At 51.7% G+C, this 23,175-nt stretch overlaps 2 protein-coding genes across 5 annotated transcripts in view; one reads left to right on the top strand and one right to left on the bottom strand.

The window, feature by feature from the left end:
- The window catches only part of LOC122158134 (transmembrane protein 263-like), a 217,231-nt gene extending 200,018 nt beyond the window's left edge, over nucleotides 1–17,213 (top strand). For all 4 annotated transcript variants that reach the window (XM_042814562.1, XM_042814563.1, XM_042814561.1 and 1 more), the window contains one exon: nucleotides 12,642–17,213. In XM_042814562.1, the coding sequence (XP_042670496.1) occupies nucleotides 12,642–12,928 (287 nt within the window). In that variant the 3' untranslated portion in view covers nucleotides 12,929–17,213. The remainder of the gene's footprint in view (nucleotides 1–12,641) is intronic.
- A 2,047-nt stretch (nucleotides 17,214–19,260) lies between these two features.
- On the bottom strand, nucleotides 19,261–23,107 carry CHST1 (carbohydrate sulfotransferase 1). Its single transcript, XM_042814452.1, has 2 exons — nucleotides 23,077–23,107; nucleotides 19,261–21,135 (listed from the first exon to the last, which is right to left on the bottom strand). Exon 2 carries the CDS (start codon nucleotides 21,089–21,091, stop codon nucleotides 19,835–19,837), a length of 1,257 nt encoding a protein of 418 aa, XP_042670386.1. The 5' UTR covers nucleotides 21,092–21,135; nucleotides 23,077–23,107; the 3' UTR covers nucleotides 19,261–19,834.
- Nucleotides 23,108–23,175: the final 68 nt, after the last annotated feature.

Here is a 23,175-nt window from a genome sequence, read left to right as displayed (position 1 = left end):
TTGTGGCTGAGAATGGACTGAGCAGGACAGAAAAAGCACTAGCAAATTTTTGCCGCAAATGTTCCACTCTTTGAGTGTTCTCTCAGTGCAGGATGATCTTCGCACCTTCCTCACATCCAAGAAAATCTGTTGCTTTCTATAGCTGTTGCTGGACCTTCCTTCCCTATGTACTGTTAGCACAGAAACATCTGTCTTCACCTTGCCGCTGGTGGCTGCCCTAGCCTTGCCCATGGTGGCACATCTTATGGTCCCACATCATCCTGCAGTTGGTCAGATGGGAAAAGTGCCCTTTCCTCAATGATTTCCATCATCGTCTGCCTTTTCCTAGCTGATGCTGCAGAGGTAGGAAAGTAAACATCCTTTGGGCAGCATACAATAGAGTTAGGTGAGGAAGACGTGAGTGTCAGTTCAGGAGAAGAGAGAAATGATCATGTCAGTGAGTTGTCACCTTCTTCAGCTCACAGGGAGCAAATATCAACACTAGGACAGAGAGCTGTAGGGAGGATGCAAAGTGGACAACGAGCTCATTGCACCCAAGGTCATGAAAGGCACGAAGACTCCTCAGGATGTGGATTGTCAACCAGGCATTCTTACACTTGCGGTAGCCCATGTTTCCCACCTGCGTCATTGTCTGCCCCAGAGCTGCACTGCCTGGGTTTATTTTTCTGTTGCTCTCATACTGAGTCTGTCCAGACTGATTGCCAAAGACTGTGGTGGTAATTCCCAACTCTCAGATTTACATGCTTTATGGAGTAAAAGCTGCTGAACATCCAGAACATTATGTCCTGTAGGGTACCTGGTGGCCCTTGTGAGCCTATGAGAGCCAGGCTGATGATCTTTCATTAGCACTCAGAGGACAAGAGCAAGCTGTGAAATGGAAGCAGTGTTAGCTTTCTCTGAATTGCAACTACTGTTTTCTGATGAGTTGTTGGAGGGCTGCTTTACAAATCAAGATATGAGGGATAGGCTGGCACAGGCTAACAATGTGTCTGTTATTGGCCATAGATGGCTTCTTAAAACCTGAGATTCATTTCTACACACTGGGCTCTGGTTCTATATAGCCTTTCCTTTTGAGGTTTTATTTTCCTGCCCCACAGGGATTTGCAGTGTTGGCTTGCTCTTGTTAACTGCGGGGAATCTGAAATACTAGGTTAGGAATTACAGCTTGGAAAAGGTCCTTGAAGGCAGTTTCCAGGGAGTGAGCTTGTATTATATATAGATCTGCACACGCTATCCAGGCCCCAAGAAAAGTTTGAAGTACTCAGCAAAGTAAGACGTTCTTTGCCATCTCCCAGACACCAGGAGAAGCTGAGAAGGAGTTAAACCAGGCATGTCCAACCCTCAGCCCAGTGGGCTGCATGCGGCCCCACAAGGCCTTCAACTTCTAATGTTATTATGTGATTCTTAATGATATTTTTCATGAGCCGATTGTGGAGGGGAGGCCTCAGGGCAGTGCTGGCTCCACCTCTCACACCCACCAGTGGCATTGAAGCCCATGTCTATTGCGCATTACATATGCTTGTGCCACATGGTGAGTAAAATGCAGTGATTGCTGATCTCAGCAGTATCTCAACCCACCTACACAGCTGTGGGCCTGGGAAGACACACGGTTTTGTTACTAAGCAAACGTGTTTGTTTTCTTATTTAATTATTAAACTTGGGCTTGTGTTCCTTTGTAAAATAATTTAATAAGCTAACGAGTTATCACATTCATTAGTTTCGCAAGAACATGGTCAAATATCCCACTGGTCTATAGTTTTTGTTGCCTTTCTTTTTTATGTTTTAATAATATATATATGTGAAAAAAAAAGAAGTTTTGTTACTTATATACTTCCACTATATTATATGTTCTATATGCAGCCCAAGACAATTCCTCTTCATTCAGCGTGGCCCAGGCAAGCCAAAAGGTTGGACACCTGTGAGTTAAAGGAAGGCTCATCTTCTTGAGGAAGAAGCAGTGATTCTTTCCCCCCTTACCTGGCCTCACCTAGTTGTATCACCAGAGAGCCCATTTCTGTTATGAATCATTAATCTGAATTTCTAATAGCAGTAAAAGACTCTGAACTTGGTTGACAGGGAAGTTAACAACTAGTCTGCTAGAGTCCTAACGGTTGATCACTTAGCTTTGGTTATTAACTGCAGGCAAGGACCAGTTTCTGGGAGATAATTGGGGTCATAAACAATAGCCGTATAATGGAGCCGCTGTCCTCGGAAGGGGACTAAACATATTCAGCTGCAGAAAAACTTACTGCCATTGGCTGACATCCAGGTGCTGCCATCAGCCAGCCAGAGTTCAGACAGCCAAGTTGTTGCTGGAGGGGAAGAGAGGCCTTTAGTGCTCAGCAGACAGCGTTGGTCTGTGCTTGGGATGGCCCCTAGCTGGAGGGATGCTTGCATGCGGCCACAGGAGGCTTGATAAAAGCTCATTAAGCAGGAATCTGGAAGGTGCAGGTTAGAGGCCACAAAGGCTCTTCATCCCTTTCAGAAACAGGGCTCAGCATTTAGGAACGGCATGTTCTGCACCCTGGGCTGGGGTTGTGGTGTCAGCGGCATTTTCCAAGTCAAAGGTATGTGGGGGTTGAATTAATCCCATAAGGTTCTGGCTGAGCAGTGAACAGGGCTGCACACATCCCACTGCAGGAGCCATTGCTTGAGCAGATGTGTGCTTATGCTCAGCAGGTAGGAGATGTGTTTGCAGGGTCTGCTCAGCCACTTGGGCTCTGCTGTGGAGTTATTGGAGAATTTAGATTTCTCTGCCTGGAGTCTCTTAACTTGGAGTTGTTTTGTTGCTAAGAGTCCAGAAAAGCACCATTAAGAGCTAAAAGGACACTTAAATAGAAAGGTGTTCCGTTTGGTTTTTTTTAGCTTTCTAAAGTAAAATCCAGTTTCTGATTCCTGAACCCATTAAAATTCCCTGCTGAGGACACAATGTACATGGGGGTCCTCCAAGCCATGACAAGATGTTTTCTTTCCGTGGTGGGCCTGTTGGGACTAGATGATAACTTGATGGGATTTTTGATGAGACATCAGCCTCTGATGAGATTCATGTCACTCCAGTTGTTCCCTGTAGGCATCTGATTGGAAACAAAGGGAGGAAAATAGAGGTGCAAATGAGTTTTTGTAATGATGACTCTAGCCAAGCTGGAGTGTGGCACATTGGGGTCTGGAGTTTCTGAAGGCTGTATCTTGAGTTGAGAAAGAGCATAGAATGGGACTGAGTGTGGACCACAAACAGAGCTGGACACCTGATGTGAGAACTGGGATGTAGCTGACCAGATCCTTGCAGCTCTGTACCAGGGTAGTTGGAAGCATCCGTGAAGAGCCACTCGTTTTTAAAGGAATAGACTATCCTGTTTTATTGCTTCCCTTGTGTGCAGAACTGCAGAAAAAAGAAAGAAAAAAAGAAAAAAAAGAAAAAAGAAGGGGGTATCTGTAGAGAAAGAATAATATTGTGCTTCATTTCCCAATAGCAAAATCATAACTACATTGCCATGCGGGGTTGCATTATAGAATCAAGACAGTATAAATGCAGTTTCAACATGGAGACCTGAAATGCTGCGACAGGTGTGCAGCTGAATTTTTCCACTGAGCCCTTTGCTCTGAGAGAAACCAGCCTTTATCTCAGCTTTGATTCAAACCAGGCTTGCACTGAAGAAGGGCAGTGATCCCAGAGGGGTCTGAGGTCCTCCAGACTGTCAGTTTTCCCTGGCACACCATTATCCAAGCCAGGCATAGGAGAGGTTTTCCACCAGTTGGTAAAATGAATGAGAGCAGAAGTATTAGCGGTATTTGTCCTACTGGTCTGAAGTACTGATCTCAAAGGAAGGCCTAGATATTCCAGCATCTCAGAGAGCATCAAAGAAAGATGCCACCTTATCTGTAGCCCATGCCACAACACTGGGTAGAGCCCATCAGTACCCACTGGGAAGCTGAGCACACTGAGCCCTGCTGTGCCTTACTGAAATCTGCAATGAGAAGTGCGAGAGCATGAATATGGAAGAAGGCGAAGGGAGCTGCCACGCTCGTGGCCTCACATTCCTGAGCAGCAGCTCGTTGTCTGTGTAGCACAAAGGAGATGTGATGTCTTCTTGGACAGTGTTAGTGCTACCATTAATTTATGCATTTGGGGCTGAGATTTTCAGGTGACAGGCTCGCTAGGAACACAGCAGTGGGAGGGCTGGTTGTCACACTTAAATGTGACAGAGGTGAGGGGACATGCAAGAGGTCTGGACATGGTTCTGGGGTGTGATTTTTGTACTGGAATAGATTAAATCTTCTGACATGCAACTTGCTCCTGTACTTCACTATTCTGCCAGCTCATCTGCTTGCTCCCAGAGGCAGCATACCTGCCCACTCACCAATGCAGCACTCTCCCCCTGACAGCTGAGCTGGGAAGTAAGTTTTTGAGGCTCTGCCACTGAACACCTACCAGCAGCAGAATAACATGCCTGTTTCTGGCATGCTAAAGCATGAGCAAACAAATACATCTGAGCCTCCCTGGTGGACTCCCAGCTCCACTGTTTCGGAAGCAAACAGCTTTTAGCTTAACTGTCTTGTTATCCTTTGGATGGACAGAAAGACTCCCGGATAGCCACTGTGGTGAATGAGTCATTTCTCTGAGTCAGAAATGTTCACTCAGACCTTAGGTCAGTTAAAATCTGTCTTTGATTTTTGAGCCTCACTCCATTTTTACTTCAGTTCCTCCATGCACCTTTAGGGCGGAAAGTAGGCACAAAATTAGAATAAACGGGCGATTTCTGGATTTCTCTGGTGCCAGCCATTATGCTGGAAAACATCAATGTCTGTTGCTTAGTTGCTCCAGGAACAGCAAGAGGAAATGCCTGAACCTGGGTCACCTCTGTCAGCACGGCAGGACTTGTTCCTAAATTTTCTGGGACAAATTTTTGGATGTCTCATCTGCAGAGTGTTTGAATGGCAATCATGTGCTTCTTTAATGTAGGCAGATTAAGCCTTTAATAATAAGGGGTGGAGTATATAAAATTCAGATGGCAGCTGATGGATGAGCAGAGATTTCTGATGTCCGATCGTTCAGCTTAGAGCACCTTTCTGCCAGTTAGATGTGACTGTCTTTCCCTTCCGTGATCCTTCCCAAACTGCTGCTGGGACCATATTCAGGCACCTTTTGATAAATGGTGAAGTCAGGCACGTTGTCGTGGGAAGGAATTCTAGCCTCACAGGGCAGGAGTGGCTTAACCCAGTCTGCCTTTGTGTAAAATCCACCGGGTAGCACTAGAGCATGGAAAAAAAGTCGTTTCTTACATAAGCTTGGATTATGTTATTTACTCTCCATTGTTTGTAAGGGCCTCATAGAACCATGAAAATGACCTTTATTTCTCTACAGGTTTTGTCCTTTTTCATTTAACAAATATTGATTTTTTTTTTTCCGCCCGCGTCTTCATCAGAGCTGAATTAACAAGGATGTTTAACAAGAGCGTGTGATTCATTTGGGGTCTTTTTGTGCCAGGTGCTATCACGAGCAGCTGAAAGCAGCTCAGCAAAGAATGTGCAATCACTGTTAGAGAGCTGTCAGAGTAGGCGTAGTGCTCTGACAAGAGCTGAGCTAACATGGGTCAAAGAGCAAGCTTTAAAAGATGGTCTCTTCAGCCTAGGCACAAATACAAGGCAAGGTTGTTTTTAAGGAAAGTGCCATTTTGTGTGAAAGCTCCCCTCCCCAAGCCATTAAAGCTTGAAGACACTGAAAAATCATCATTGCCACTGAACGATTCCATTTCCATCCACAGATCCCCAAATGAGATTAAGAACCCCCTGTGCTAGGCCATCTTCACAGCAAGAGGTGATCCTGTCTTTATGATCCAAAATCACAGTGTCACCGTGAGACTCCAGCAGGACCACAAGAAGCAGGAGCCACTGGCACAGCTTTCTGTGCTTCCTGCCAAGCAAGCCTCTTGACTGAATCAAGAGCTCGTAGGTGGAGCAGAGACTAGAAATGGAAGGTAGACAGGGACATAAAGTTCAAACAAAGTGAGTCTGATGGCCACTTCTGATGCTTTTAACACAATAGAGAGGGAAAGGAAAGGTCATCTGATAGCTGTCCCTTGCTGTTCATGCTTCCCATAACATGTCATTCTGGTTTCTTGTGCAGGACCTGGAGGTTTGTGCGGGGGGAGTAAGCAGCTGCCACAGTCAGTTGGGCAAATTGAGATTTCATGCCCTTTGGGATCGTCTCTCTGCACAGTCAGTGGCCTTGAGACATCCTGTAGGCTTTTTAGTAACCCGTATAAGCAGTAGCAAAAGCCTGACCTTCTCTGTGCATTCCATAATGAGAAAAACAGACATTGTGTAGGAAGTGGAAACACAGTGTCCGAATTCATTTGTCCTGTACGGGCAATGTCCATGTGGCTTTGCTCCTGGGCTCTCCTGTGGGCTCACCTTCCTTACAAGTGCGCCCTGTGGTCAGAGATGACATTTGTTTCAGATGAGACTAGGGTCTCATTAGGGCAGAAGTTGAACAAGCTGATAAAAATGGAGTGTCCTCATCCTTAAGCACTTATGATTTATGCCAGAGGACGACAACCTTTTGAGGACTTTGTCCCAGTGTGCACTTTTTTCTCTCTCAGATTGGAGGTTAAGCATGCCGGTGGGAGCAGGGAGATTGTCTCTAAGAAGCTCCCTGAGACCAATCAATTAGTGCTTATTATTTCCCCTCTGCAGCAAGAGGACACGTGCCTTCCCTAATGCTGTGGGCTCTGCAGAGGTGGGGCTGGCTGCTGCCTCCTGGTGTTAGGCAGCATCCCCAGCTGAAAGATGACTACGGTAGTTCCTCACAGACCATTGCAAACTGCACTTGCAAAATTAGAGAGCAAGCTTACATTCCTCCAGTTGATGTCTGTTCCTACGAAGTGAAAGGGAAAGAGAGGACATGACGTTCATCTGCAATTTGAGCCACTGAGCAGATATGCGGGGGGGCTGGGGTGCATCCTTGGGCTGACCCGAGGCTTAGTGCTTCACCACTGGGGTATTAGCTGCTCTGAGGCCAAGCTCTGCAAGTTCCCTTTTCAGTGGAGGTTTCAATAATACCACCACATCTTTACAAGTAGTTTTGGTGATGTGATGTTTTCCAACAGAAGGGAAATTCCCAACAGAAAATTCCCAACCAAGGCAAAGCACAGTACAGCACCTCACACTTCCAGAGTCAAAGTGCTTTTCCCCCAGGCTCCACTGAGGAAAACAAGCCGCTCTGTATCACTGTTCATTTACCCTCTTGAACCCTCTCTTGCAATGCTGCAAGGAAGATGTTTCAGCAGTTAATAATGCTCCTGGGGCATGTGCAAAGAACAATTAAAGCTTATTGTGCCAGTGACGAGCCCTGGGGTGAACCAGGCTTTGGAGACAGCTGCCCCCATTTTGCTGCATGCAGCAGGATCTCACAAGCTGTCCTGTAGCAGAGAAAGGCAGATATGTCTTGCTGATTGCAGACTCTGGCAATTAGCATTTAAAGCTCAAGTGGTAAACTCAATGTGGCATTTCTAGGCTTTTTGCTGGTGGCAATCACCTTGGTTTGCAGTGGTCAGCGCTTGGGCAGGCGGGGCTTGAGGGGGTACAGCTGCAGAGCCCGTGGAGCCATTTCAACCAGCTGCAGCATGGGATGTGTGGCAGGAAGGAAACACAAGTGTGCAAGGTTTCTGCAGTGTTCCCTTTAATTCTTTGGCTTTGACACAGCCAGATCTAGGTCTTTGATCCTGTAGTGCTGCAAAGGGCAGGAACAGAAGTTCCTTCATCACAGGCATTGATGCTTGGTACAGCTGTCTCCTGCAAGGGTCAGCTCAGTCTTCTCTAGAGACGTGGAAGAAGGCAGAGCTGGCCCTTCTCCGGAGAAGATCCCTCCTTGGAGGTGTGCAGCGAGGTTTCATTGATGCCCAGCCCTCGGAGCAATCCCTGCCTACTTTAGTGGCTTGTGCAGGAAAAGAAGCATCTCTCCCAAGCTGAGATTCTGAGCTATACAGTCGGCAGCTCCAATGCTGGCTGGTGTGCCTGGGAGGGGGCAAGCTTTTCCCTCACCATTGTGACTTGTCTGTAGGCTGGAAACCTCTCCAGAGATAAATTGGAAGTTGTTGCTGGCATTTCTACTGAGAATGTCAACAGGAATGTGTCAGTGCCAGTCATGATGATACAAACACAGTTTCCCGTTTAAAGCACTGCACCAAGTGTACCTAATTAACCTTCATGACAGCCCAGCAATACAAGGAAATAGGGATCATTAACTTCAGCATCGCTTTACAGAGGGGGAAGAGAAGCAGCAGTGCCAACCCCATGCGTTTCAAATTGAGGTAGGCTCAGAAAATCGCAAGGTTAAAAATAACAATAATCCATTTGGGATTCTCAGAGCTTTAGGAGTGCACTTGAACCAAACTCCAGCTTTTTCTCCAAGAAACATTAGGACTGGAAAGTTCTCTCCCATGCACACTTTGGTGTGACTCAACAGCTAAGGCTTTTAGAAAATCACGCATTCTCAATTGCAGTAGTGCAGAGGCATTAAATGAGAGAATGATTTACTCAGAGTTGCTTAAAATTTAGTGGCGAAGCTGAGACTGGGTTGTGTGAGTCACTGACCCTCCACCCCTTGCTTGTTCCTCCAGACCAGACGTTTCTCCAGGTAGAGGAACCTGTCTCAGTGCACCAGCTGCCATCACAGGGTCACTTAATGGCTGCCAGAGGCATCATTCAGGCAGGAGCTGGGATCTCATCCCGTCTCATCTTTGTGGAGGGCCAGATTGGAGCCAGGCACTGTTTGCATTTTGGTCTTTGAGCCAGCCCAGCTCCTTTGCCTTGGGCTCAGCTGGGACAAAAGTGTCCTATGGATGGAGAGCTATGCATGCTGCTCCCTCACCTCACCTTCTTGTTCAGAAGAGGCTGCTTATGTGAGTCAATTAGGAAGAACAACTAGTACTAATCTCACCTGGCCGGGACCCAATGAGGAAGTGCTGTTCTGTGTGGTACGCAGCAGTGGGACCCCAGCTCTGCACTGACAGCTTGGGACAGCGAGGCTATGGGTAGGAGCAGCATGCTGTGTGGGACACCGACCTCAGCGTGGAGAGTCAGTGTTTGTACAGCAGTGTGCTTCACTCTTCTCTTTTCCTCCTCCTTTTTCTGTTCTGAGCTGACGTGGGGCGAGGCGAAGCTGAAGGGACCCTCAAAAAGGGCAGGTCATTGATGGAAGAGAAAAGGGCTTGACAGATGGTGAAGAGCTTTTATGAGCAGCATGGGCTGCAGCCGGCTCCAGGGAACAGAGTTGTTCCCGTGCTCTGGCTGTGTGTCTGTCTCTCTGATTATTTTGTGTATTTCATCTCTGCTGCCTGTCTCGCCCTTAATCTGGGCTCCTCTGTGCCAACAAAATGCTTAGCTCACTCCATTGTCTGAGAGGCTAATTTGCACTGTAAATCCGATGCTTATCTTACATGACAGCTTACTATGGGGTTTATTGCAGTCCAGAAGACAAACTAACCAGGGCTGGCTGGAGAGCTCTTGACACATCCTCTGGAGTATAGTACAAATACGACTTGTTTCAGCACGCTGCCACGATAGGATGTGTCCCCTTGCATTTTGAGGCTGTAAGGGATTTCTCTTTTTCTTTTCAAATATATCCAAATTTGAGGTGGTTTTTTTTGTGTGTTACTATTAATGTTTTTGGTGGTACAGCATCTTGTCTGTGTTGGAGCCCTGGGAATGCTTCTGGAACAGCCTCTCACCCTCCTAGGGCCAGGTCCTTCGTTCCTCCTCCCTGCTGTCTGTGGAGTGTAAGGACCGTGAGAGTGGCTGCAGAGCAGGTGCAGGCACCGTTCAAGCACTGATACTCCAGGATGCTGCAGCTTTGTTGACTCTGCCTAGCTTAATCAGAAAGAACCTTTGTCCTTGTCTCTCTTCATTAGTATTTCCTGACACTTTCTCCAATATGTTGTAGCTCTTTGCTGGCAGAGTAGCATCCCCCCTCAATCTCATCTGCAATTGCCTCCTCCCCTCTGGTCCCTGGGCTGTCTACCTGCAGGCAAGCACACAGCACCTAAGTGATGTTCACAGTGGTGTCGGTCAGTGAGCTGGGCAGTGGTCCCAGAAATACGTGGGAGGGCTAAAACCTCAGACAGAGAGGTTCCAGGTAGCCTCGGACATAAGTTTACCCAGGCGGAGCCAGGGAGATTATTGCTGCATTGATACAGCACTTGGTTCTGCAGCTGAGCACGCTGCTTAATGCCCAGAGCTTCTGCATTGCAGTCCTCTGAGGGACACACAGGATCCTGCTTCCATGACCAGCAGGAACACGGGGACCCTGTGGTTCCATCCCGCCCGTGATGGCACACCCATCCTTCTGGGTGCTGTCCTGCCCTTCAGGTTAAGACAAAAAACAAAAGGTGTCTGCCTTACTGGCTAAGCCGTGTGCAATGGCTGGGCAGCTGGCAGCTGAGCTGGAGATGGAGCCAAAAGGTCTCAGCAGCAATGAGGGAAAGAAAAAAAGGACTTAGAAACTGCTGAGGAAAAGCCAGGCAATGTATTGTATACCCAGAAGAAAAGTAGCTGCTTAGGGTTATATCAGAAAGTCTGCACTGGCCCTTCTCAAGCTCCATTTTGCTGCCTAGATGATCAGACAAGTGTGTAATCTAAAGCTTATTCCAAGTCACCAGAGCTGGCAAACCCAGGCTGCTCGCAGGCACTGTCCTGAACCTACCCAGGGGATGGCTGCTCCACAGCCCACCAGAGCTCAGGGAAACATGGCTCTGAGCAAAGACCCCCAGAGCTGAAGAGTTTTTAGGACACAAAAATAACTGGGAAAGGATTATCACAGCACCTAGTTCATGCTTGTGCCTAATCTAAATCTCTTCCCTGACTATAAATAAAAGAAATTTCCTAGCTTAAACCCTATGTTAAGCACCTAAAAGTTAGCCACTAGAGTCTGAAGGCATCTGGAATTGTTTCCTCAGAGCCCCAGAGCATCCCCTTCCCACAGAGGGCCTGCTGCAGTCTGGGAGTGCCTGCTGGGACCACTGCTGGTGGTGCACAGCAGCTCCATCCATTTGGCAAGGTCGGGCTGTCCCCTCGGCTGTCTGCATCCAGCACTCCAGGGCAGGCGGTGCTTCCAAGGATAAAATCTATGCCCTGCTGTTTGCTGTCTGGTTGGCTTGTTTGAAAAAAAAAAAAAAAAAAAAGGAAAAAAAGAAAAAGGCTTGTTTTCCAGCAGTACTTAGAGATCCTACAGTGTTTGTGTCATGTGGACGGTGGGAAGACAGTCTCTGCTCCAACAAATTCACAGTATTGCTGGGCAGAAGTACACTGAATAGCAGATGTGGTAGGGATGCAGGGTGAAAGAAGATGCTAACAGTAAAAGGAAGGTGTTTGCTCAGACTAAGTCTGACATCTCCACCAAGAAGGGCAGCAGCGCGCTGAGGCCCCACACCTCAGAGAGCTACTCGCTGGCATTCCAGCCTTCACAGGGCCTTTGCTTGCTAGCAAAGGAAATACACTGTCTGGAACAATGCTGGCTCCAACCTGCATGGAAATGAGAAGGGGTGGAGGCATCAAGAGGGGGAACCAGGTAAAAAAATTTTGTTGCCTGGAATATTATTAACAACCAAAGAAAGAGGCCAGCAGTGAGCAGGTAAACATGAGGCTTTCTTCTCAAGTTGCTTCAGAGAAAGGGGGTGGGGAGGACTTGAGTGCTTGGAAGAGGAAACCAGGTGTGGATGTAGCAGGGGGCTAGGAGACCTCCCACTGCACTAGTGCTGTGCAGCCTCTTCACCTCTCTTCTGAGCAGGCAGTGGGTGAGGAGGGATGCTGCTGCTTCAGGGCTGCTGCCTTCCCAGCTGGTGCTTGCTTTTTTTCCTGTCACAATTGCTTTGTTGTATTTCTGCAATTATTAGTAACTCATCTCCTGTACAGAACTGGCAGTGAATCAGAAGGCAGAGACTCCAAAATATCTCGTCCCACGAAAAGAGCAGCTCCTCCTTTGCTTGGCTCAGCGCTGTCAGCTGAGGCAGCAGGGAGGGCTGTGCGGGGGCTGCCAGGAGGGCTGCCAGGCCCGGATCGCCCCGCAGCAGCATGGCTCGAGCCCCTTCTCAGGAGCTGGCGAGCTGTGAGCACTACGTCTGCAGGGCTGTGGGCAGGTGCGATGGCAGCTTGGGTGGGCACAGCGTGCTGGCCTTCCTCCAGCTGGCACAGGTAGACAGCATGACAGAGCGTATCAACTTAAGCTTAACAGTCTTAACACTATTAAATACAGCGCTGAGCTCTCTGGAGGGCTTGTACAACCTGAGGTGACGTCCATGTCACTGTATCTTTACTGCAGCTTGCTATCTGTGCAAGCTCAATTACATCTCCAGCAGATAGGTGTGTGTTGCACCTCAGTCCTTCATCTGACATGTGTGTAGGGCTGCCTCCAAACAGCTGCTTCTGAGGGCCTGCGGCCACGCCAGCATCAACCGCTGCTGTCAGCAGCCTGTCCCGTGCTGGCTGTGATTTACTGCTGTTAGTCAACACATAGAGGATGGGATTACATCCCCCGTTTGTGGCATTTGCATTGAGTTGCACGTGGGAGCAGGGCCATGGTGGGAGCGCAGCCTGGGAAGAAGACCCTCAGCCTGGCCCCACTGACTGTCTCTCTTTTTCTCCCACAGATGCCAGCAAGGACCATCCACAGCAGCAGGCGGGGGTGATCTGGAGAGTGACGGGTGGCCTGTTCAGCATCACCCGGGGAGCGGTGGGGGCCACGCTGGGAGGAGTCGCCTGGGTGGGCAGCAAGAGTCTGGAGCTCACCAAGACGGCTGTGACCAGCGTCCCTGCTGCCGGCGTTGGACTGGTGAAGGGCAGCGTCTCGGCCGTGACCGGTGGCGTCGGAGCTGTGGGCAGCGCAGTCGCTGGCAAAGTCCCTTTCACCGCAAAGAAGAAGGACAAGGCTGACTAATCCCCGTCGCAGCCCCTTTCCGAAAGGTCTACCTGCCCATACTCTCCCACACACAGCCCTCTTTGAGTTGGAACCAGCCACTTCAGGGAGGGTCAAGCACCCGAGCAGACTCTGGCTGCAGCCTGCTCAGCACCTCCTGCTTGGCTCAGGGCTCCCAGAGCCGCTGTCTATGCCTTTCACACTCCCATCACCTCCTGGGAACCATCTCTGCTCCGAGGACTTCAAAGCACAGTTGTCTCTGTTGTGTGGTTTCCTTCTTCCCTTCTGCCTCTTGTAAGCCCAGAGGGGTGGGAGAGGCTCCATCTGCCTGGAGCCAGGGACAAGGGGACAGGGTGAGTTACGCCTGTCTTGGGGCGTGGGTTGTATAGTTGAATTCAGCTTCATCAGGGAAGACAGCCTTTGAAACAGCACTTCCCTCAGCCCTGAGAGGTGTGCCTGGGGAGTCTGTCTGGGGGAGAATGGTGGAAGAAAGTCCCACTGACACAAAGGAGAGATACTGTGAAGAGGGGGAAACCTCCCTCCTGCCCTGCATCTCTTAGGTTTTCTTTCAGGGCCCACTCACAGGCTGCTCCCAATCACACACTCCCTGGCTGAATTGCACCCTTCAGAGAATGAACCCTCAATCTCAACAGTGCAGCTCCAGTTATGATGCCACACAAGAGTATCGTGTGTCCCAGACCATCAACTTCTGTGTGGATTTCCTTGTTGGGAGGCAGGAGGATGCTGTATATTCTCACTGGGGGAGAGAGCTGCCAGTGGTATCTGCTAGGCATCTGTGATGTTACAGCACAGGTAGTGGGTGCGCTGCTGGTGAGAGAGGAGAGGTGCCCTTACCGTAGAGACGCAAACCAGCCCTTGGATTTGACCCTTGAAGTCCTTGCAGTATCCCCATTTGCTAAAGGGGCACTCTAGCTGTAGGCCACACTCACTCCACAGATGTCACTGGTAACCACAAGCAAGCGTGTTCCCAAATGCCACCCAAATTCTGCTCCAGGGAGGCTGAGAGCCTCGCTCTCCTGTGGCTCAGCACCCCGGGAGCAGTGCCTGGCTGGGAGTGGGACGCATTGCTTTGGAGAACGTGTCCCTGAGGAGCTCCAGCCCAGCTCCTCTGAACCACCGTATTGCACTAAAAGCCCACCCAAACTCTCAGTGCCGCAGAAACCCAGACACCTGCATCCATCTGGGAGCGATAGCCATCCTCAATCTGGCCCGTGATGCTCGGGGGTCAGTGACATCGTGCACTCACACACACGCACGTGCACATGCTCACACTCCACGGCCCCTGCGATTCTCGGGATGAGGAAAGCCGCAGGTTCCAACATTAACTCTGCCTTCCCTGGCTTTGGCAGGTTAGTAGCCTAGGTTGTTAGCTGTTGGATGCGTAGGCAAGTGAAGCAGTGTTTGTGCTGTGTTTTATAGATATGCATATGTATTAGCGTGTGTGTACGTAGCAACCCACAGGCATGTTTTCAGCCAGGTGAGAAAAACTGTGCCACTGCCGTGGAGGAGTTCACATCGTCATCTTTGGCACTTCTGGCATGTAGGTTTGTATAGGGTCCTTGTCACAATAATCACAGTTCTGAGGAAGATGTCCTCTCCGTGGCCCAACAGCTTAGTTTACTGAAACCAAAGGAATGTGAACAATCTCCTTTCTCCTGTCTGTGCCGTTTGTTTACTTTCTGCCCTATCTTTGGACGTCGAAGCCAACTTCCTTCGTTTTCATTTCCTGTGCAGGCTCATTGCATTTCCTGGCTGCCTAGGCCTCAAACATCAGGGAATATTTAAGTACAAGTCGTCCCCTCCCAATCCTGCCTGAATGTTCTTGGGCTTGTGAAGCCGTTTTGATTCTGACCTTTATTCAGTCCACATTTTGGGCCTGCCACAAGTCACTGTGTCCCTGTGCTCATCATGCTGCTGCTAGGTTCTCCCTGTGCGCCTGGGTGGGCAGCAGACCTGCCGTTTGCAATGAGAAGAGCTTCCTGATCTCCACAATGTTTTACATTGGGTAGCATGAGAGTGGTTTAACCTACATCTTTGTTTCTAAAGAGGAAACGACGTTCAGTATGAGTGCGCATTTCCTCTCCTTGTGTGCTTTGTTCTTGAGAAGGCCACGTTGACCCAGATGTGTTGGTTATGTCTCTGACGGCAGCAGCTTCATAGAAAGATCAGGTCTTGTGCACCTGCACTTTGCTGGGATGCTCGTGGCAGTGAGCAAGGCCAGAAGAAACCTTTTCTGTTCTTCCTTTGTAGTGAATGCCCTGCTAAGCAGGAGGGCAGTCTGCACTGCATGGATCTCTGCTCACCGCTCTCTCTCAGTGTGTCTCATTTCTTATTCCAAATCACAGACTGCTTCTGAATCCATCTCTAGCCCCAAAGCTAAAAGCTGCTTGTGCATAACTAGCTGTGCTGTCACCAGCTCTCTTGGAAAGACACAGTTTCTTACCCACTGGGACTCCTCGTCACTACCTCTCCAAGGCTTTAGGCAGGAGAAGATGCTGTGAAAAAGCTTCACATAACTATCCACCTCTGGACAGATGATGGGGAGCTCATCATGCTCTGACAACCAGTATCCCACACAGGCCTGTTCTTCTGGGGGAAGCATTAGATCCTTCTCAAGCTATTGTCTGCAGGCGTGGAAAATATGATAAAGGTGCATTGAGAAAGGCTGTAGGGAACCTAGGGGTTTCCCATCTTTGCTCTTCTGTTCTTTGGTGACTCCCTGCAGTAAATGGAGTGAAGCTCCCCATTTGTCCCCATTTGATAGATGGCCTGAACAGGGGAGGAGAGAACTGCTGTCCTTTGAGCCCAGCTAATGGAGAGCTCATGCACCGTAAATAGCAAAAAAAGGCAAAACTAGCAGCTGGGGACAGAAGGTTAAATCTACTCAAAAACCAGGGCCTCCTGCTGCTTAATGAGTGTTCAGGAATACATAAACACGCTGGGCTCAGAGGAAGGCCTGTGGAGGTACGGCTGCTGGTGTGCTAGGCCTGCTCGTTTGATCCGAGTGATCCAGTCCTGAGCTGCTCTTCTGGGCACTCTTTGTGCCAGAGCAGAAAGAAGCAGCATTGGTATCCATCACTGTAAGCACAAGGGCCACCCAGGCCACTTCTCACACAGCCTCTTGACGAAGAGGCTAAGAACTACGTTTTGCTTTGGTCCCACTGATACCAGCTCGGGGGACTTGGTACAAGGGGGACAGTGTGAAGGTGGATAGGTGGGTGAAGGGAGCTCATTCAAGGAAGATTTGGGTCCTGTTGTTAGGAGAGGAGGACAGGAAGAGCAAGAAAGGGAGGAGCACAAAGAGAATTTGATTCTTAGGACAGGCTCTGAATCAGAGGATGAATGTAAGAGAGTTTGCCCTAGGGAAGAGTGTGGAAGAACATGAGTTTTGGGGTGTGGTGCTTTTCTGCTCCTGGCTGGGGCCCTGCTTCCACAGCAGTGATGATAATGAGGTTGTTTCCATTTGGCTGGATCAGTGTGCCCAAAAGAGGGTCCAGGCACCAAGCCGGCCCCTCTTCACTCCCAGATCTCCCCCAGGCATTTGCCAGGACCCCCCCACTGCAGGGCCGGGCCGCAATTCTACACACAGTTCAGTGCCCCACCACAGCTGGGCGTTCCCCTGCCCCAGAGGCTTACCCTGGCTTGGAGAAGAGCCCATGGGCACTTCCTTTCCTCCCTTTTCCCTTGCTCATCCTATTAACCTTCACCTTTTTTTTCCTTCGCTTTTTGTCTTGCCCTTGATGCAGAGCTCTCCAGAGCTCCCCTAGAGACCTCCATTACACATCCACGCTCACATTAGCTGGGAGGGCAGAGAGGGTGACTGCTCCTGTGGCTGCCCTGGCTGGGAGAGGAGTGCATGTCTTCCACCCCTTTCTGTCTGCTTGTGTTCATGTCTGGAAAATCTTAACCCACTTCTTTCCCTCTGGGTTTTCTTGTTGGCTTTTGTTCCTGTGGGTTGGTCATTCCCGTGTCCCCACTGCAAAGTCATCCTGGTGAAAATAGCAGCACGAGCATAAATGTGGAGATGGATGGAGAGAGCCACAGAGCTTCCAGGATGGACGTCGGGCCCATCTCTGCTCCTCCAGGAGCCAAGGAGCCCTCTGCTAACCCGGCACCGTCGCTGCTGCTGCGCGGTCCCATGCATGGCACCAGGCTCCAGAGGACACTTCTGTTCTTTATCATTTCATTGTCTGTAATTGGTTTCCTACTGAATCTGTTTGCTTGGTTTGTTTTGCAGTGTGTTTCTGGGAATATTCTGCATCTCTGTATTTTAATTACAGTAAAATTTGAGGATAAAAATCTTTGTTGCACTGTTTCTTGTTTCCAGTGAGGGAAAACAAGTAGAGGAAGTGCAGCTGAGTGAAGATGTTAGAGATTCCTTGGGAAATCACATCTCTCCCCTAAGGGCTCTAAATGAGGCACCAAGCAGGGCTGAGGCTCAGTCCCCTCTTAAACTGGGACACGACTTTTAACTGTGATTCAAAAGCAATTTTGCTACAAGCAGGTTTCCTGATTGGAATGGCAAGAGCAGTTCTGAGAACACTTTTAAACTCCATTTCTTCATTTGGTTTAAAGACCAGCGCAGAGAAGTATTTGGTGCCAGGGAAAGGCTAACTGCCCCAAAAGTGGAATCTCAGCAAAGACGGAAGAATTTGCCTCTACAGATGCAATTTCTTGATGCAGGCTTGCATGGCCACTTATCTTGGCCAAGGAGAGAAACCTCCTTCTCCCTGCAGCAGTCTGTTTTGACAGCCCAGGGGAGTTTTCTTCCCGCTGTATAGCTGAGAGGAGCCTCATGGAGCAGTCAGACCCACGTGTTTGCTCACTAGCAGGAAACATGGTGCTGGATGGGCACAGCCAGTCACCCTGGCCACTTCTCCCACTGCACAGATACTTCCCATAGCAGAGCTGCCCCAAACTCCTGGAAACACACAGCCCTTGAGCAGGGATGATGGCAGCACAATGGAGGAGCCACCAAACTCCAGGAGGGAGGAGGGAGTTGGCAGCCCTGCAGCCTGTGTCCCTTTTACTGGGATAAGGCTGGGAGCCAACAGCTCGGCATTTGTTAAGTGCTGACAAAAGGATTAATTTAGTAGCTAATAATAGGGCAATCAAGCCATTTATTTGGTTGATGCTTCACTGGTGGTGGAAAATGAAGGAGAAAATGCCTGGGGTGGTGAAGCTCTACCCAGAGCTGTCCCCAGACCAGCCAGAGGCAGTGGATGGAGCAAGCATTCACTGCAGAGCATGCTGTGCCCGTTCTGCTCATAGGGCTAAAGTGGGTTATGTCACCATGCAGACAGCATAGGTGGCTGATGAGAGACATCAGATTGACCACCACTGCTCACCATTTCTCCTCCCCTGCCCACTTCAAGCAGGTTTGCCAAATCAAGCCAATTTGCTACATGCCCCTAACAAGCTGACCTTGTATAGCAGCTGCACCTGTTCCTCCAGAGGTCTTTAAAGGGGGGAGAAGAGGAAGGACTTTCCCTCCTAGTTCCCCCTGGTGGGTCTGGTTCTATAGCCAGTCAGTGGACTGTGCCTGCAGGATTGGATTGTTGAGTGGATGGTGTCCCTGCTGGAAGTTGGTCAGCAGGCAAGGTTTGAACAGACAGGCATCTTGTGTCAGATTTTGAGTGCTCTGCAGCCTTGCAACATCACTGCATTCCCATTCGGCCCCCAGGATACAGCGTGCCTGGAGTGTGAGGTTCCTGCCTCTGCTACTAGCTACCAAAGGAGATCTCTGTATTTCCAGGAGAATCTTTTTGGTTGCTTGTTCTTATTCTGCTGTTTAGTGACCTGAACCTGGAGAACTTCTCCCTGTCCTTCAGGGTAGGGCACGATAATACTCATGCCAACAGCACTGGATGTGACATGGGACACAAAGGACCAACAGGAACAATGGGGGACAGGTTGAAGGGGCCGTGCTGGGGATGTGGATCTCTGCTGCCAACCACACCAGCAAGCTATTGTGCCTGGAAATAACCACAGGTTCTCGCTTCTGGCTTCACTGCTTGCATTGCTACAAGGTTTGGATGCTAACGTGCCCTTGCTGAAGCAGGAGGCTTGCAGCTCTCTGCCATCCTTGTGGGGATGTGCTGGTCTCCAACACGGCTTGACACCACTGCACTGGGACCCAGGCGGATCTGCAGACATCAGCCACTGCCTGTGGGCACATCCACCCACTGTACTTACTGAGGTCTTTCACTTGAAGTTCACCTCCAGGTCAGTTTTATTGCACTTTTATTTACAGAAAACACAGAAATAAAGCATTTGTGTTGGGCTTCTACCAAACCACCCAATCACTTTCTTCCCTTTTTTTTTTTTTTTTCTCCCTGTTCTGGGATTTTGGCACAAAGAAGTATCACAGGTGTTACCAAACCACCATGTAGGAGCAGCTGACCACCCGCTCAGCTCTGTAACAGAACTCCAACAGACATATTGAACTGAGATCTGAGACAAGTAGGTTGCTCCACATTCAGCTTCCAGTCTGACCTGCTCACTGTGGGGCAAGGGGGTTATTCTGGAGGGGATGATGCCATTCATAAATTATATTTATATTTACCTCTTACATTGTAAAAGTAAACAGTGCAAAAGTACAGTACCCCAGGTACCCTTCTGTTTGGAAAGCTTGAAGGTTGCTTTATACATTTTGTGTGTTTTGTAAACATTGTTACCCATCCACAGTTCTAGCTCTTGCTTGGAGAGACCCAATTCCTCGTGCGCCCAAAACATGTTGAGAGGCAAGAATCACTTCCTCTGAACTCCATTGAGATTCCCATTCAAGATTTAGTGCAAATTTTGGAGAGAAGACGACGAGAAAGAGGGTCGGGGGGGGAACCAAACAAAAGAAAACAAAATAAGGCAACAGTTCGAAATGGTCTGTATCAAAAACGGGGCCCAGCCTTAGGAGAAGGGCAGGAAGTCTCTTTCCTCCACCAGGCTGATGGAGAGGTTCTTCAGCTCCTCCTCAGAGCGGGCGGCCCGGTAGCCGAGCTGTGCCAGCACCTGCTGGCAGGCGCGCTGGGTGAACGCCACGATCTCGTAGGACAGACGGAAGCGCCACTTCTCCGCCGTCGCCGCCGAGTTGCGCACCGTCCCATACTTGTGCTTGGATGAGGAGCGGTCCCCTCGCGTGTTGTTCTGTATCCAGCGCTCGACGTTGCCATCCATGGGGATGCCCAGGAAATCGTAGATCTCCTCGGTCTTTTTCATGGGGTTCCGGGCCAGGTCTTCGTACCTCACCAGCATGTACTTGCCCTTGAGCCATGGCGGCCGGTTGAGGCCGGTGGAAACGGAGTTCCAGAAGTCCTCGCACACCGTGGTGAGCTGGGTGACGTCCAGGTTGTAGGGCTTCCTGCCGGTGCCATCCCAGATCCTCCAGAGCCGGTAGGTGTCCCGGAAGGTCTCACTGCGGGATGCCAGGATGCCCCGCGGGTCCCTCACCAGCTGGATCACCTTCAGGTTCAGCCGCGGGTCCTCCACCAGCGCCCTCAGGTCACTCACCTCAGGCACACGCACGGTTTTGATGGCCACGTGCCCGTGCTCCCTGCAGGACTCGGTGGCCAGCGTCAGGTTCAGGGTGCCGCACTTCTTCACGCAGTCCCCTTCTTCCAGGTGGAGATCGACGGCGCCCAGGGCCTCGCAGACTGGTGGCGAGCACAGGGCCTTGCTGGCTCCCCTGCGGAAGAGGCGGTCGGTGGTGTGATTGATGGGCTGGGGCTTGATGTAGTTCTCCAGGAAGTAGAGGTCGCAGTCATACAGGCTGCGCAGCAGGTCACGGCTGGCCCCCAGCATCACCCGCCGGTCTGTCGTGCTCTTGCTCTGTGTCAGCTTCGGGATCAGCGTGTACTGCACGTGGTAGAGGGGCTCGAATAAATAGAAGACATCGAAATGCTGGTTGAAGAGCTGTCCCACGAACGAGGAGCCGCTGCGGGTGGTGGCGAGGATGAGGACGTGCGTCTTCCTGGTGGAGAGGTTGTAGGCGAAAGTGGGGCTCTCATCACACAGCCGTTCGGCCGCGTCAGCATCCTGGCTCAGGCTGCAGTTGACGGGGATGGGGCAGCTGTGGAAGGATTTGGCGGTGAAGGTGCGGATGGCCGTGTACTGGATCGCAATGGATGCCAAGGCTAGTAGGAGGACAGCCTTCCAGGAACATTGCATGGCTGGTCACCTTCATGGGGCTTCTTCACAGGTTGTCTTGGTGTCTGCAACCCAACAGAGAAGGCACGGGGTGAGCAAGGACCAGAAAGAAGGACTAGAGTGTTCCTGCTACCAGCAAATGCCCTCCCACAGTGCACGCGCATCGAGTCTAACCACATGGATCCCAGCCACGCACTGCAGAGCCTGCTTCAGAGGAGAGGACAGCAGCAAGAGGCTGGCACAACTCCAGAGATGATTGCAGCCAGGACTTCCAGGGACATGGAATGTTCTTCAGAAAAAGTGTAGGCTTGGAAGCTCCACGAGGTTCTCTGAACCCTTTTGGAGTCACCAAGCCAACACTTTTTCCAAGTCTTCTTTATTTTTCCAGGTCTGCCTATTCGGGAGAAGTCCGGGATGTGCCATCTTCTGAGTGGAAGCTGCCAAGCGGGACCTCTTTCCTGCTCTCTAGTGCTGGCCAGCTACACTGCACCCTTCACACAGAGCCCCAGCTCCCGTACTGCGGGAGGACGGCTCACACAGGGTCGCCCGCCCTCCCAGTCTCTGCTCCTATTCCCCGATGGGAGATGCGGGACCTCGGACGGTGCAATGCCGGGCGCTCCCCGATCCCGCAGCCGGCACCCTCTACCCCCCGATCCCATCATCGCTTGTTTCCATAGAAACCGCGCAGTGACTCAGGACTTTGGGACCAGCTGAAAACCGCAACCCAGAGCGGCAGCCGCCCGGGGGGGGCGAGGAGGGCGGGGAGCGGGGCGCGGTCGTCCGTGCGCCCGGACGCGCTCCCAGCGGCGCGGAGGGGGACGCGGGACGAGAAGCTCTCCCGGCACCCGCGCTGCCGCAGCACCCGGCGGGCAGCGCTGCGGCGGGCTCCGCAGGGAGCGGGTCCTCGTCGCGCACCGGCCACGGGAATCGCGGGGCTCACGGCACCGCAGCTACGACGAGCGGCGCTCCGGACGCTGCGCTCCTTCCCCGGGCAGCCCCTCGAACGCGGCTGCGGCCGCTGCGGCCGCGCTCCCTCCGTCCGGGCGCGAAGAGCCGCAGCGCTGCAGAACAACTCTCGGCCGGGCACCCGCCGCCGGTCCCGGTGTCCCCCGACTTCTCCCCGCGACGTGACACGATGCGGACGGGCTGCGTGGCGGCATCCCACGCGGTCGGGTCGGCTGAATCGCGCCTCCGCACACTCCCGCAGCCCACCCGCCCCGGGCAGCGACTCAGCGTCCGGCGGTGGGGACCGCGGCAGAGGGATCCCTGCGGGGGCAGCGAGCGCTCGGCACCGCCGCACACCGCAGCCCGCGCTCCCTCCGGCCTCGACTCCCCTCGGGGCTCGCTCTGCTCTCCACGTGCACCGCCGCTCCCACGGCACCTCCCGAAGGACAGTGCTCGGGGCACCGCGCTCTGGTCCGCTCGCTCCCCCGTCCTATCCCGGCCGCGTTTCCGAGGGACCTAGAGATGGTTCGCGCTACGCGCACCCCGCAGGTCGCTACCCGGTCGGAACAGCACTGAAATCGCGGGGTTTGACACAGGGGGTTCTTTTTTTTAACCTCTCCTCCTGGCATTCAGCATTCGCCTTCCCATTTAATTAATCGCTCCCGAGCCGGTCCCGGAGTTTCCTTATCGCAGCATCCACCTGCGCTTGTTTATCTCTCATCTGCTCAACTGCATCGCTCCTCTCGAGGATGCGGCTGCCCGGATCAGCTCACTCCGATGGCGCTCCCGCTGAACGCTCCGCTGCCCGCGAGCATCGTTATCCCTGCGGGCCCAGGGGGACTCCTCTCCCCGAGGAGCGACCCTCGGCCCACGCAGCCGCCCCTTCCCGCAGCGCCGGGACCCGCGTAGCTCCGACCCCCCGAGCTCCGCCTCACCCCTTTCCCTCCGCCCGGACGCGGGACGGCGGCGATCCCGCCGCCCTCTCCAGGCGCGGCGAAGTTGGCGGCCGGCGAAGAGCCCCGGGCAGAGCCGCGTCGCGGGGCCGTTCCCGCCGCCCTTACCTGGCGCGGCGCCGCGGCCAGCTCCCCCCGCATCCCCGGCGGCCCCGCGCCGCGGCTGCCGGGCCGCGCACGCCGAGCCCCGCTGGCGGAGCTCCGCCG

Source organism: Centrocercus urophasianus, unplaced genomic scaffold (genome assembly GCF_019232065.1).
Source record: "Centrocercus urophasianus isolate 14NV4802_14NV808 unplaced genomic scaffold, USGS_Curo_1.0 seq_14, whole genome shotgun sequence".
Taxonomy (NCBI): Eukaryota; Metazoa; Chordata; class Aves; order Galliformes; family Phasianidae; genus Centrocercus; species Centrocercus urophasianus.
This window is presented reverse-complemented; position numbering and strand designations above follow the sequence as displayed.

Excerpts from the sequence above, each read along its gene's own strand:
- CHST1 (XM_042814452.1), bottom strand. The coding sequence starts at position 21,091 with ATGCAATGTTCCTGGAAGGCTGTCCTCCTACTAGCCTTGGCATCCATT.